The sequence below is a fragment of the Nerophis ophidion genome, linkage group LG23 (genome assembly GCF_033978795.1).
Source record: "Nerophis ophidion isolate RoL-2023_Sa linkage group LG23, RoL_Noph_v1.0, whole genome shotgun sequence".
Lineage (NCBI taxonomy): Eukaryota > Metazoa > Chordata > Actinopteri > Syngnathiformes > Syngnathidae > Nerophis > Nerophis ophidion.
The window spans coordinates 8,212,047-8,227,140 of record NC_084633.1 but is presented as its reverse complement, the minus strand read 5'-3'; the positions used below and the strand labels follow the sequence as shown (position 1 = coordinate 8,227,140).

The 15,094-nt window shown below is 39.2% G+C and overlaps 2 protein-coding genes across 4 annotated transcripts in view; both read left to right on the top strand.

Annotated features, from left to right (window-relative positions):
- cant1a (calcium activated nucleotidase 1a) overlaps positions 1 to 3,812 on the top strand; it is a 31,170-nt gene extending 27,358 nt beyond the window's left edge. For all 3 annotated transcript variants that reach the window (XM_061885252.1, XM_061885253.1, XM_061885251.1), the window contains exons 3-4: positions 2,870 to 3,073; positions 3,147 to 3,812. In XM_061885252.1, the coding sequence (XP_061741236.1) occupies positions 2,870 to 3,073; positions 3,147 to 3,517 (575 nt within the window). In that variant the 3' untranslated portion in view covers positions 3,518 to 3,812. The remainder of the gene's footprint in view (positions 1 to 2,869; positions 3,074 to 3,146) is intronic.
- Positions 3,813 to 3,888: 76 nt separating this feature from the next.
- Positions 3,889 to 13,810, top strand: LOC133541697 (galectin-3-binding protein A-like). Its single transcript, XM_061885249.1, has 6 exons — positions 3,889 to 4,028; positions 5,335 to 5,445; positions 5,887 to 6,090; positions 11,894 to 12,028; positions 12,099 to 12,372; positions 12,445 to 13,810. Exons 2-6 carry the CDS (start codon positions 5,343 to 5,345, stop codon positions 13,538 to 13,540), a joined length of 1,812 nt encoding a protein of 603 aa, XP_061741233.1. The 5' UTR covers positions 3,889 to 4,028; positions 5,335 to 5,342; the 3' UTR covers positions 13,541 to 13,810.
- Positions 13,811 to 15,094: the final 1,284 nt, after the last annotated feature.

Sequence of the window (15,094 nt, the reverse complement as noted above, 5' to 3'; positions counted from 1 at the left end):
CACCACTCACGGCTAAAAGTCGTCTCTTTTCATCGCATAATTACACAGTAATTTGGACATCTGTGATGCTGAATCTTTTGCAATTTGTTCAATTAATAATGAAGACTATAAAGAATAATGCTGTTGGTGGAAAGCGGTGGATTGCAGCTTCCTTTAGCACCGAAACACAGCCTGTGTTTCTTTGTTGTGAAGCTTTAACACAGAGCGGTCAAGCGAACATGTTTCTCTACGTCAACCAGCAAGTTTTTGGATGGGAAAATTGTGATATTAAGTCGGCTCTTACCGGAGACTTCAGTGGATTATGCGACTTCCTCCTGCAGTTCAAAAAGGCAGCTGTGATCTTGGCTCCTCCATTGGCTTCTATGAGAGACACTGGCGTTCACCGCAGCCATCCGACTTTCAGGTATGACTTTACAATCTCACTAAAACACTATTAAAACAATAAGCAGATAAGGGATCTTCTATAATTATCCTAGTAAATGTGTCTTAATTACATCTGAAACGCCGCCTGGAGCCGTCGCTTTTTATTTTTATTTTTTTTGTGCTTCACCCTAACTTTCCTCATCCACAAATCTTTCATCCTCGCTCAAATAAATGGGGAAATTGTCGCATTCTCGGTCCGAATAGGTCTTGCTGCTGGAAGCTCACATTATAAACAATGTGAGGATGTAAGGAGCCCTACAACCTGTAACGTCACGCGCACATCGTTTGGTACTTCCGGTTAAGGCAAGACTTTTTTATTAGCGACCAAAAATTGCCAACTTTGTCGTCGATGTTCTCTACTAAATCCTTTCAGCAAAAATATGGCAATATCACGAAATGATCAAGTATGACACATAGAATGGACCTGCTATCCCTGTTTAAATAAGAAAATCTAATTTCAGTATGCCTTTAGGTATCGTCCCTGTAGAACACGTGATAGATTTACATGCTTCCCTTTACACCGCAGTATATCGAAGCCATGAAAATGGGTGAGTAAAATGTTGTCTATAGTTGAAAACGTCGAGACAAACCTTGACTTTGAACACACTAATCACATATGAATGAAGAGTATACTTAAGCAACATGTCACACAAAAGGTGAACAACTACAAAACTGTCATAAACATGTGCTATATAGTGAAGCCACACTAAACAACAATGACGAACACATTTTGGAGGAGTATTTGCACCGCAACACAACATAAACACTACATAACAAATCCCCAGAATTCCTTGCAGCACCAACTCTTCCGGGACCCTACAATATAAACAAAGTGAAGTGAATTATATTTATAAAGAGCTTTTCTCTAGTGACTCAAAGCGCTTTTACACAGTGAAATCCAATATCTAAGTTACATTTAAACCAGTGTGGGTGGCACTGGGAGCAGGTGGGTAAAGGGTCTAGCCCAAGGACACAACGGCAGTGACTAGGATGGTGGAAGCGGGGATCGAACCTGGAACCCTCAAGTTGCTGGCACGGCCACTCTACCAACCGAGCTATACCGCCCCAAACAAACGCCATTGGTGGATCTACACCTAACATCCACTGTGATGATACCAAATACAGGAGCCTATCTAGTCAATTCTACTGATTACATCGATATTTTTTTAGCATCACAAAATCTTTTTTTTCTTCTATTTTTAAAATGTATATTATGTTGTGGATTCACGCCTAACATCCACTTTAATGATACCAAGTACAGGTGTGTATCTAGTCGGTACTGCTATGATTACATCGATATTTTTTTAGCATCACAAAATCTTCTTTTTTTTAAAATTGTTTTAAATTCATATTATGTTGTGGATCCACGCCTAACATCCACTGTAATGATACCAAGTACAGGTGTGTATCTAGTCGATACTACTATAATTACATCGATATTTTCAAATATCACAAAATCTTCTTTTTTTTTAAATTTAAATTATGTTGTGGATCTACACCTAATATCCACTGTAATGATACCAAGTACAGATGTGTATCTGGTTTATACTACTATGTTTACATCAAGTATTTTTTAGCATCACAACATCTTTTCGTCTTTTTTTAACATTAATATTATGTTTATTAACTCAGGAAATATGTCCCTGGACACATGAGGACTTTGAATATGACCAATGTATGATCCTGTAACTACTTGGTATTGGATCGATACCCAAATTTGTGGTATCATCCAAAACTACTGTAAAGTATCAAACAACAGAAGAATAAGTGAATATTACACTTTAACAGAAGTGTAGATAGAACATGTTAAAAGAGAAAGTAAGCAGATATTAACAGTAAATGAACAAGTAGATGAATAATTCATTTTTTATCACTTGCCCTTTATAATTTTGACAAAATAATAAAATGGAAAATGACACTATGTTGCTGTCAGCAGACTAAATTAGGAGCCTTTGTTTATTTACTTACTACTAAAAGACAAGTTGTCTAATATGTTCACTATTTTATTTAAGGACAAACTTACAATAAGAAACATGTTTAATGTACCCTCAGATTTTTTTTTTTTTTTAAAGAAGCCAATAATGACATTTTTTGTGGTCCCCTTTATGTAGAAAAGTACCGAAATATTTTGGTATTGGTATCGGGACAACACTAGTACAATCCTACAAACATCTTTGAAATCAGTTATATGGGTTAGAAATAAGAAGTCCCAGGATGAAACCCTAAAGAACCCAAGAATCAAATGTTGCTTTATTTAATTTTGAGGAATAATAGAAAACTAATTTTCTCTTTCATGAATATGCTGGTGCTATGTAGCCATTTTTCAATGGTTAATGCAATACTTATTTCTTTTTTGATAGAAGAATTTTAGGATTATTAATTTTGGTAAAGGTCTGCGTTGGACGTGTTGTAGTTTGAACGTGGTGGGGATGTCTTCTCTTGCCAGGCTTCAAAGCCGAGTGGCTGGCGGTGAAGGACGAGCATCTGTACGTTGGAGGTCTGGGGAAGGAGTGGACCACCACGTCTGGGGAATTTGTCAACGACAACCCCGAGTGGGTGAAGTTGGTGGGGTTCCGCGGGGACGTGGAGCACCAGAACTGGGTCCCCATGTACAAGTCACTGAAGTCCGCAGCGGGAATACAACCTCCAGGTCGGTTTTTCTGACGAGGCTTCGGTTCTTCTCGCCCGTTTCTTGACGGTTGCGTGTTCTCCCATCTCTGCAGGTTACCTCATTCACGAGTCGGCGGTGTGGAGCGACACGCTGCAGCGCTGGTTCTTCCTGCCCCGCCGCGCCAGCACGGAGCGCTACGATGAGACGGCGGACGAGCGCCGGGGCACCAACCTTGTCCTGAGCTGCTCGCCAGACTTCAAAGACGTGACCGTTAGCCAGGTGGGCCCGCTGGACCCCACCCACGGCTTCTCCTCGTTTAAGTTCGTGCCCAACACGGACGACCAGATCATCCTGGCGCTCAAGTCAGAGGAAGACGCCGGGAAAATTGCCACGTACATCATGGCCTTCACGCTGGACGGACGCATCCTACTACCGGAGACCAAGATCGGGGACGTGAAATACGAAGGCTTGGAGTTCATCTAGAAGCAGCACTGATGTTCCATGTTGTTTACAATCCTGTCACTGTTCTTGTCGCAGCTTCCTCTCTCTAAAGGACGGCCGTATGGATCAACTGCTGGACAATGAGCACCAGCAGAAGCAATGTAAAGTAGCAATGAGGAGTACCTTCCTCTCCAGGACAGCACAGTCTTCTTGTCATCATGAATGTAAAAGACACTGATTACAATACGACTGTTTGTTCCTCCAGCACATACTGTATGTACAGTCTGTTGTTTTACTCTTGGCTCCAACATTAAACACCTACTTTGCGGATACACCACATCAGCTTGTCTCTAATGCTCCAGGATCTTTTCAGTTTTCCAAAGAAACCGAGCCCCCTAGGCGGTTTTTCAACCGAGCCCACAAGACTGTTGAGCAACATCATTTTCAGCCAAATGAAACTTAAGGAAAGCAGCAGGAGTCGCATTCTTAGCAGAGGATATAAAAGGAGAAGCTCACTTTGAGACCAGGGGACTTTGCAGGCAGGCTGACACAGGTAATATGATTTAAATCTATATATATATATATATATATTTATATGTATGTATGTATACATGTGTGTGTGTATGTATATATATATATATTTAGATGTATTTATGTATGTATATATATATATATATATATATGTGTGTGTATATATATATATGTATGTATGTATATGTGTATATACACAGACGTGTATGCATATATATGTATGTATGTATATATATAAATACACGGATGTGTGTGTGTGTATATATGTGTGTATGTGTATATACACAGACGTGTATGCATATATATGTATGTATATATATATATGTGTGTGTATGTATATACACAGACGTGTATGCATATATATGTATGTATATATATATATATAAATACACGGGTGTGTGTGTGTATATATGTGTGTATGTGTATATACACAGACGTGTATGCATATATATGTATGTATGTATATATATATAAATACACGGGTGTGTGTGTGTGTATATATGTGTGTATGTGTATATACACAGACGTGTATGTATATATATATATATATATATGTATATATATATATGTATATATGTGTGTGTATGTGTATATACACAGACGTGTATGCATATATATGTATGTATGTATATATATAAATACACGGATGTGTGTGTGTGTATATATGTGTGTATGTGTATATACACAGACGTGTATGCATATATATGTATGAATGTATATATATAAATACACGGGTGTGTGTGTATATATATACATATATATGTGTGTGTATGTGTATATGTATATATATATATATTGTCTGTGTGTATATATATATATATAATGTGTATGTGTATATATATATATGTGTGTGTGTATATATATATATATATGTGTGTGTATATATATATGTGTGTGTATATATATTTATATATATACACCTATGTATATAATATATACATATATGTGTCTATATACATATATATATATATATACATGTTTGTGTGTGTGTGTGTGTATATATATATATACACACACGTGTGTAAGTGTATATACACAAGTTTATGCACACTTACACACACGCATATATATACACATATATATGTATGTATGTATGTATATATATATATATATATATGTGTGTGTATATATATATATATATATATATACACACACACACACACACATATATATATATATTTATGTGTGTGTGTGAATGTATGGCCCCATATGTAAGTCATCCATGTGACCCTTTTTTAATGTGTGAATGGCTTTCATGTTTTGTTCCATTAGCATCTAAGGCATTTAAACACAAGTTAAGTTTTGCATTTATTTGTTTTCATTGCCAGGTTTCCAGATGGAGGAAGTGAAAATGCACTCACGTGGAAATGTCCTTACCCTTCTTTGGCCACTTCTGCTTTTCAGTGTCTCTGGAAGCGCTTTCGATTTCCACCTATTTGGTGAGTTGTTGTTGGGGGGAAGGCGGTGCTTAAACACTGCTTTGTGTGCATTGGTCGAGGTAGACTTGAAAAGAAAAGGCCCTTATTTGGTTTTGAAATTAATTTGTTCACTTCACAGTTCACACACACATGCACACAAAAACGCACACACTTAGGGAACAAATATATATTTCTATAGCTGAGAATATCTAAAAAGCAGGAAGTGGGTTGTCGTTCTCCAGGCCCCGCCCCAATGCTCCTCTCCTTTCGTGTCGAAACTACCATTGACTGAAAAAAATGAAGCTAAAAATAAAAACCGTTTGACAGTTAAAAAAAATAAGTGCAAGAAAAAATGCCTTTGGGAAAAATAATGATTTACTACAAATTATTATTATATATTTTTTATATTTCAACTCAACATTTCGCACTGGTGACTCGTGACTGTTGTGCTGTGGTGAACAGAAAGTGTCCCGGATGTACGAGAAGGCGCCATCAAGCTCTCTGGTTTGAATAGTCCGTGGCAAGGCCGAGTGGAAGTCTACCACGATGGCAAATGGGGAACCGTGTGCGACGACGGCTGGGACATGGCTGAGGCTCAGGTGGTGTGTCGTCAGCTCAATTTCCCCGGGGCTGTTTCTGTCGTCATCGGGAAGAACTACGGACAAGGTACTGGTATTGTAAGCTGCACTTCATGCCATTGTCCACTAGAGGGCAGCAGATTCATGTACAGTGTATGTATGTATATATGTATGTACCTTTTCCACTTGCCTCCTTTTTTTCTCCTCAACCTGCAACAGAATGTGTCCTCTGACATCCCCTGATGATGCCTCATTGTTTGAAAACTTATACTGGCTTTAGTGGATTTAAAACTATGTTTATTGTAGTCTTCTAGCACCCCCAAGTGGAAGCAACACACCTCCCCTAAACATTTGATTGATTGATTGATTGATTGAAACTTTCATTTGTAGATCGCACAGTTCAGTACATATTCGGTACAATTGACCACTAAATGGTAACACCCGAATACGTTTTTCAACGTGTTTAAGTCGGGGTCCACGTTAATCAAGTCATGGTAGTTTTTATCACGTGCCACACTATTATATGATCGGAAATTATAACAACGTAAAAATCTCGTGAAATAATCATTATATTGACAGGATTTGAGGAGGTGTTTTTTCCAGTGTTTCCCATTCTTTATCGGGATGAAATTCACATTTTACATAGAAAAACCTGGCGTGACTTGCTTTTGTATGAATGGCATCCAATGAAAAAATGTATGCTACCCATTCCAATACCGATACCGATCACATTCATTAACTGTACATTTTTACATGTATTTATGGTGAGTGCTATTGACAGTTTAACGGTATCAACACAATATTTAAACTATTTCTTTATTCTCTTTGATTACATACAATTGTTTCAGCAAAACAAGATCAATAGTACACAATAATTAAACAAGGGCAAAATCAGTCAATCAATCAATCAATGTTTACTTATATAGCCCTAAATCATGAGTGTCTCAAAGGGCTGCACAAGCCACAACGACATCCTCGGCTCAGATCCCACATCAGGGCAAGAAAAAAACTAAACCCAATGGGACAATGCATGAGAAACCTTGGAGGGGGCCGCGGATGTGGGGACCCCCGACTGGCCGACCGGTGCAATGGACATCGAGTGGATCTAGCTTAATATTGCGAGAGTCCAGTCCATAGTGGATCTAACATAATTGTGAGAGTCCAATCCATAGTGGGGCCAGCAGGAGGTCATCTTGAGCAGAGACAGGTCAGCAGCGCAGAGACGTCCCCAACCGACGCACAGACTAGTGGTCCACCCTGGGTCCTGACTTTGGACAGCTAGCGCAGAAACGGCAGATCAACTGGTCTAAAAATTGTGTCTATTTAAAGGCCAGAGTATACAAATGAGTTTTAAGATGGGACTTAAATGCTTCTACTGAGGTAGCATCTCTAACTGTTACCGGGAGGGCATTCCAGAGTACTGGAGCCCGAATGGAAAACGCTCTATAGCCCGCAGACTTTATTTGGGCTCTGGGAGTCACTAATAAGCCGGAGTTCTTTGAACGCAGATTTCTTGCCGGGACATATGGTACAATACAATCAGCAAAATAGGATGGAACTAGACCGTGTAGTATTTTATACGTAAGTAGTTAAACCTTAAAGTCACAAGTTAAGTGCACAGGAAGCCAGTGCAGGTGAGCCATTGTAGGCCTAATATGATCAAACTTCTTCTTCTTGTCAAAAGTCTAGCAGCCGCATTTTGTACCAACGGTAATCTTTTAATGCTACACATAAGGAGACCCGAAAATAACACGTTACAGTAATCGACACGAGACGTAACAAACGCATGGATAATGATTTCAGCGTCACTAGTGGACAAAATGGAACACATTTTAGCGATATTACGGAGATGAAAGAAGGTCGTTTTAGGAACACTTTTAGTGTGTGACTCAAATGAGAGAGTTGGGTCGAAGACAATACCCAGATTCTTTACAGAGTCGCCTTGTGTAATTGTTTGGCTGTCAAATGTTAAGGTGGTATTAATTAAATAGAGGTTAGTGTCTAGCAGGACCGATAATCAGCATTTCCGTTTTCTTAGCGTTCAGTTGCAAAAAGTTAGCGGCCATCTATTGTTTGATTTAATTTCAAAACTACTCATTGAAATACCTTTTGCCCTCAAAGTCCTCCTGTGTGCAGACATTTTTTTTTTCTGAAAATGTGAACAAAAATAAACAAAAATTATTGTGCGAAAATTAAAATGACTTTAAATCACTCTAAATCTTGATATTACACCACTTATTTATGGGTCGATCCACCCTCTCACATGTCATGTACTAACAGTGACAATGCAGACACATCAACAGTTGTTACATTATCCTCTCTCTCGACTCTTATTATTCTACTTAAAGGTTTCATCTACACTTCTTAAACTTTACAAAGCGCTTAATTCTTCTATTATTGATTTCTTATCAGCTATTATAAAGCTCAGCCAGTAGCTTGAAATCAAACCGTGATAGAGATATTTATAAAACAATGTTGCCTTCCTTCATACTTCCTCCAAACAAGCTGTTTGTAATCGGCTCCCTCTGTGACGTGTTTGCCATGTGTGACGTCAGCGGATTGTCCATATAAGGTACAACTTTACCCAGAGTGCCTTCTGCACGTCAAAGAGTTGTCAATAAGTTCCTTCTTTTGGGCTGTACCCATATGTCCCAACTGGCTCCTGTGTCGCACAGCATTTGCGGTTCAAATCCCGGTTGGAGTTGAGTTCTGAAGGTTTGTACATTTTAATGATGTTATGATGATTCATTATTAGGAATTAGTTTTAGTACAAAAACACACATAAAAAAATATTTACGTTTGATCGAAAACGTAAAAATCTTGTTTTAATCTAATAAAAAAGTGTGAAGACAATTTGTAATTGGGGGCTCCAAATAAAATTCTGCTTAGGTAGGGCCCAATTAAGCCTGGGGCCCTGCCAAAGATGCGTTATATTAGGGCTGCAAATTTTTGGGTGTCCCACAATTCGATTGAAAATCGATTTTTTTTTTTCAATTCAACACGTTTCTCGATTCGAAAACTATTTTTTCCCGATTTAAAAAGATTATCTATTCATTCAATACATAGGATTTCAGCAGGATCCACCCCAGTCTGCTAACACGCTAGCAGAGTAGTAGATTTTTGTAAAAAGCTTTTATAGTTGTAAAGGACCATGTTTTATCAACTGATTGCAATAATGTAAATGTGTTTTAACTATTAAACGAACCAAAAATATGACTTATTTTATTTTTGTGAAAACTTTGGACACAGTGTGTTGTCAAGCTTATGAGATGCGATGCAAGTGTAAGCCACTGTGAGACTATTGTTCTTTTTTTTATGTCTAATGATAATGTCAATGAAGGATTTTTAATCACTGCTACGCTGAAATTATAAATAATATTGATACTGTTGTTGATAATATTCATTTTTGTTTCACTACTTTTGGTTTGTTCTGTGTCGTGTTTGTGTCTCCTCTCAATTGCTCTGTTTATTGCAGTTCTGAGTGTTGCTGGGTCAGGTTTGGTTTTGGAATTGGATTGCATTGTTATGGTATTGCTGTGTATTGTTTTGTTGGATTGATTAAAATAAATAAAATAAAAAAATCTATTCTTTAAAAATGAGAATCAATTTTGAATCGCACAATTCGAATGGATTTTTTCCCACACACCTAATATATATATATACATATATATATATATATATATATACTAAATCCATTAACTTTTTTTCAGCTGGGTAATTTCCTTCGATACACCAGATGATTTTTCACGGGGTACTAATGAATCGCAGCACAGTGGTTGGGAAGCACTTCTCCTGATCACACAGTAAAACAGTAGAATGTGTTATTTTTTTATTTAATTTTTTTGCAAGTTGTATGGCTACTAGCCTCAATGACCAAATCATGCAATTCTTTTCCAATCAATACTCAATCCTTAAACGTTTTTTTTTACTATATAATTTTATGTGTTCACTGATTTTGAACAGTTTACAGCAGAGCTTCCCAAGTATTTTCAGTTGCGCCCCACCCCTTAAGAAGAAAATATTTCACCCAACAATAAGAAACAATGTAAACAGCCTTGACAAAAGTCAATATTCTTGTAAAAGTTTTTACACTTGGACCACACTTTAAAGTGCTATACAGTACTGTATAATCACACAAACATAACAAGAATGTGATGGATAAACTTTCTATTGAAATACAAAGTCAAAACAACACGAAGCGGAACTATCCTTATTTTCAGCCACCCTTCCGACAAGCACACACGCTGTCACTAGCCCTGTGGTGCACTCAGTTTGAAATCACAAAACTCCTTAACTTTAACAGCCAGGTGTACTCGGAATAAAAAATAAAATCTACTTTGTTGGTTGTTATTCTTGCCGGGCTGCGGAAGGGCGGTGTCAATGCTGTGGATACTTCTTGAATGTTTCAAAGCAAACATCGCAAGTCCATTGCGTTCTTTGGACTCATATTGAGCTCGCAAAAGTAAAAAGCCTAAAACAACGCGTAACAGAAAAAGCAATGATCTGCTGACTGAAAGAGCACGGATATCGATCAGCATACTTGCCAACCCTCTCGGATTTTCCGGGAGACTCCCGAAATTCAGCGCCTCTCCCAAAAACCTCCCGGGACAAATTTCCTCCCGAAAATCTCCCGGAATTCAAGCAGAGCTGGAGGCCACGCCCTCCAACATTGATTCAGACCTGAGTCAATGTTGTGACCCTCTTAAACAGGACAATACTGCCATCTAGTGTACATAGAATAGAAAGTAAATATATTCTCCATTTGTTCTGAAGCCCACAGTAAAGAGACGTAACTTCATCACGTCGCCTGGTTATTGACTCCAACCCAATATATTACACCGTCGACGGGCAAAATGAAGAAATACGCTTTCAAGTTCCAGAACGATTGGAAACAAGAATTTCAGTTTATCCAGGAGAGTTCGAAGAGGAAGGGGCATGTTGCCTGTAAATTTTGTAGAACAGACTTCTCCATTGAACACGGCGGCCGAACGGATATACTCAGCCATGAACGGTCAGCGAAGCACAAAGCGTCCGCAGCGCAACATCGTTCACAACCCAGTATTATGGCCCACCTCGCAAAATGGAGACCCGATGGTGTAACTTATGCTGAGACAAAGATGGCTATGCTGATAGCTGGAAGCAACATCCCGTTTTCATTTGCGGATGTCTACAACAAATCCGTGAAGGATATTCCGGATTCAGAGATCGCTCGCCAATACGCAAACGGCAGAACAAAGGTTACTCAAATAGTCAAAGGTAAGTATTGTTGTTGTTTTTTTACTAACCAGCAAGCACAGTACAGTTAGTAAAACAACTGTGTTTTTATTACTGTGTATTTGATAGGTGCCGTCGGAAATTCAACTATTTCTTTTATTTATATATATATAATAAAATAAATATAGCTAGAATTCACTGAAATTCAAGTATTTCATATATGAAATTCTCGAGTTGGTGAAATATACGTCATCCCTCTTAACCACGCCCCCCACCCCCCGAAGTCGGAGGTCTCAAGGTTGGCAAGTATATCGATCAGCCAGCTCACAATGGATGTGCTGCCTGGCACAAAATGGCCTCGCTGCAGGCACACGATGGGTGTATGAAATGTTTTTACTCAGAGACAAGGTTCGTACGACAAAGCATAGATTTTTTTTTTTATCCGGACGTTAGTTCGTAAATCGAAAAGTTTGTATAATGAGTTGACTAATCGAGGTTCCATAGTACTCTACTCTACTGAAATGTATGGTTGGGGGATGCTGCAAATTTAGATATTGATCCAATTGGTAAAAACAGGACTAGTATTGCTGATACTGATACTTTGTACTTGGAATTTCCATTAATGGATCGGTGCGCTTACCTCTTCTGAAATGGTACCCATTAATTTTTCGCCACAGCACCTGGGCCTATTTGGCTGGATGATGTGAAATGTGACGGCACAGAGAAGAGTCTTTTTGCTTGTAATATCAACAAGTGGGGGGTGAGCGACTGCACCCACAAGGAAGACGTTGGCGTTATTTGCCAATCATGGAGTAAGTATTAAACCGACAAGGTAAGATACGAGAACATCCCATAGTTGAACACACCGGGTCATGATTCCAGATCGAAGTGCTACTGTTCTGGACTACACACATTCGCTGGACCACAGCATCAACCTGGAGGATGAGCTCGGCGCCCTGTTTGACAGCGGGACAGGCTGTGACTTCCTGATCGTCCTTCGGAGCATCACTGGACCCAACGGCACCTGGGAGACGACTGAGACCACCGTCTGCGCTCACAAATTCATCCTCTTGCAATTCCCGTCCTTTAATACGTCGGAGGCTACCATTGTCGACATCAACTTGTCTTGCCAACCTCATTTCACCAGTTTTGTGAGGTACCCACGATTTGCCGTTTGTGGACTGTAATGGTTTACCTGAAGAATCTTCTCCAATCTGTGTGTCATTAGGTACCTGTACACTCGTAAAATTGATGTGACCTTCGCCTCGGCGCAATGCCTACACTGGATGGCTTCCAAGTTTAGGGTGAAGCAACTGATGGAGGACATAGGCCGAATGTTTACCCAAATCCTCACGGAGGATGCCACATTTCACACCCAGGTGTCCCTTCTTCAGTACGCCATTGAAACTGAAGACCCTGTCCTGCAGGAGAACTGCATACAGTATCTGGCTTGGAACTTCCAGAAACTGAGCCAGTCGCCTGCTTGGCTCACCGTCTCCAAGGGAATCCTCGCAACCCTTCTATTCCGCACAGACCTGGTGGTGCCAGATGAGTATTTTCTGCTTCGGTCCGTGGAGAGCTGGGTCAAAGAGAAGGGCAACTCGTCCACTTTGGAAGACCAGGTTGAGCTGCTAAATCTTGTCCGCTTCCCAATGATCTCTGCTGAGAAACTGTATGAGCTGGAGGTCAACTCGTCCCTCTATGATATTCATAAGAACGTGTATCGGGAGAAGATGTTCAAGGCGTTGCTGTTCAATGTTCTGCTCTTCAGTACGAAGGCCTCACAACCCGATTTGAGTGAAAATGACAATTACCAGCCCAGGATCTACACCGCCAAGCCATGGAGCATTCTGTTTAACAGCGTGAGAGAAGATGAAATACTGTATGTTTCCCAAAGTAATTACCACAGGAGGTCGTTTCCCCGTTACGGTAATGGATACTATCATACTCCCACTATTGGCCCACGCTTGGAAACCGGATTGAAGAGGTTCAGTACGCCATTTCACAAAAGCTTGCTCTTTAAAGCTGACAAAATAGATTGGGAAGTGTACTTTATCAGGACAAAAGGTGAGTGTGCGCGTAGAGGTTACTCTTGCGACTCGGTCCCGGTCGCCAGACTGTCTGGCCGAAACGCGCTTCAACGGAATAACATCATCTTTCGCAACAAGCTCGTAGTCGAGTGTGAGGACAAGTACATCTGCCATGTTCAGGACTTCAAAAACAACATGGCGTACGTGGCCACCAACGGTACCAAGGTTCTGGCCTGTCCTTGCTTCGGTGAAAAGTACCTCTACCACTTCGTTGTGAGGCCGGAATTCGTCTGAAAACAAAACATTTGTTCTTTTCCGCTGTATGTTATCTACGCTAGTTTGACACAGCTATACACATTGACGCTACTACCAGGTGCTTCAGTCAGCCAGGGTTCCAAGCATACCAAGCCATCACTGCGTTGTTACCTTTTCAGGAAACATGACCAAAAATTACTACAATTGTTAACATTAACTTACCTTTTTTCTGCACTTTTATTAATATGTCTATACTTTGCTGTATCCTTTGTAATGAATTATCAGTAAATAAATGGCATTCCTAATCCAGTATTCTGTATTTACTGCTCTGCATTCAGAATACTTCAACGCACTCTGTCCTTGGCACACATGTCTTAAAGGGGTCATGTTATGCAAAAGCAAATGTTCCTGATTTCGTGTATTTGGGATACCCAAAAGTTTAAATTCAAACCATGGAGGCTTCACGGTGATATTAAAAAAAACTGACGCTGCTCCAGCTCCAGACGAGCCGTTTGGAATTTAAGAGGATTTTGACGTAGTTTGCCATGGTTACGTCAGCGGATATCTCCATACATGGTAGATGTTTACCTAGGCTGACCATAATCTGAAATCCCAAAAAGAGGACACATGCCAAGGCGGGGACAAGGTGAAAATTTGCCAATGATACTCGAACTTGCTTTATAAATAATATATTTTTTAAATAAAGTATTTTTCCTCCTCTGTTGACAGCAGTGTTGGCGCTAGGAAGTTTCAAAATGGGGTCCCACGGACTCCATCAAGTCATAAAAATGGGGTCCCACGGTAAATTTTTGGGGTCCACCTTTTTTGTAAGCGTTTTGAAAAAAAATTATAAACCTATGCATTATCCTGTTATATCTCACATTCTATATTGTGTTTTGGAAAAAGGTTGTCATAAACGTTACTTAATTCATTAAAAAATAATAATAAAAAAAGAAAACATTTGTATACATATCTTAATGTATTCAGTTATAAACCTTCATTCACTTTCTTATTTCCTTCATGGATCTGAACTTTACCGCTGCTGGTAGTTTTTTCTATGTTTTTATTTAATAAGTTGTAGGTGTATTTATTTCAGTATAAAAGTGTAAAAAGTGTTTTGCTTTGGTCATGAAATGAGGATAATTGTGTACCAGGGCATCCATACATTTTATATTTAACGCTTAAATCTCTAGAATTTACATCAACTTCAGATCTATCCCCCATTTCAAATGTTTTATGTTTTGTTATGTTGTTTTTTTGTTTGTTTTCTGCCCTTTTTTTGCCAAACAAAACTATGTTTTTAATGGAAAACACACAAAATATGCAACATCTTCCACCAAAACAATTTTTCAAAGTGGAATATTTGATGTGAAGTAATCGGAACCTTCAATCAATCAATCAATGTTTATTTATATAGCCCCAAATCACAAATGTCTCAAAGGACTGCACAAATCATTACGACTACAACATCCTCGGAAGAACCCACAAAAGGGCAAGGAAAACTCACACCCAGTGGGCTGAGAGAATTCACATCCAGTGGGACGCCAGCGAAAATGCTGACTATGAGAAACCTTGGAGAGGACCTCAGATGTG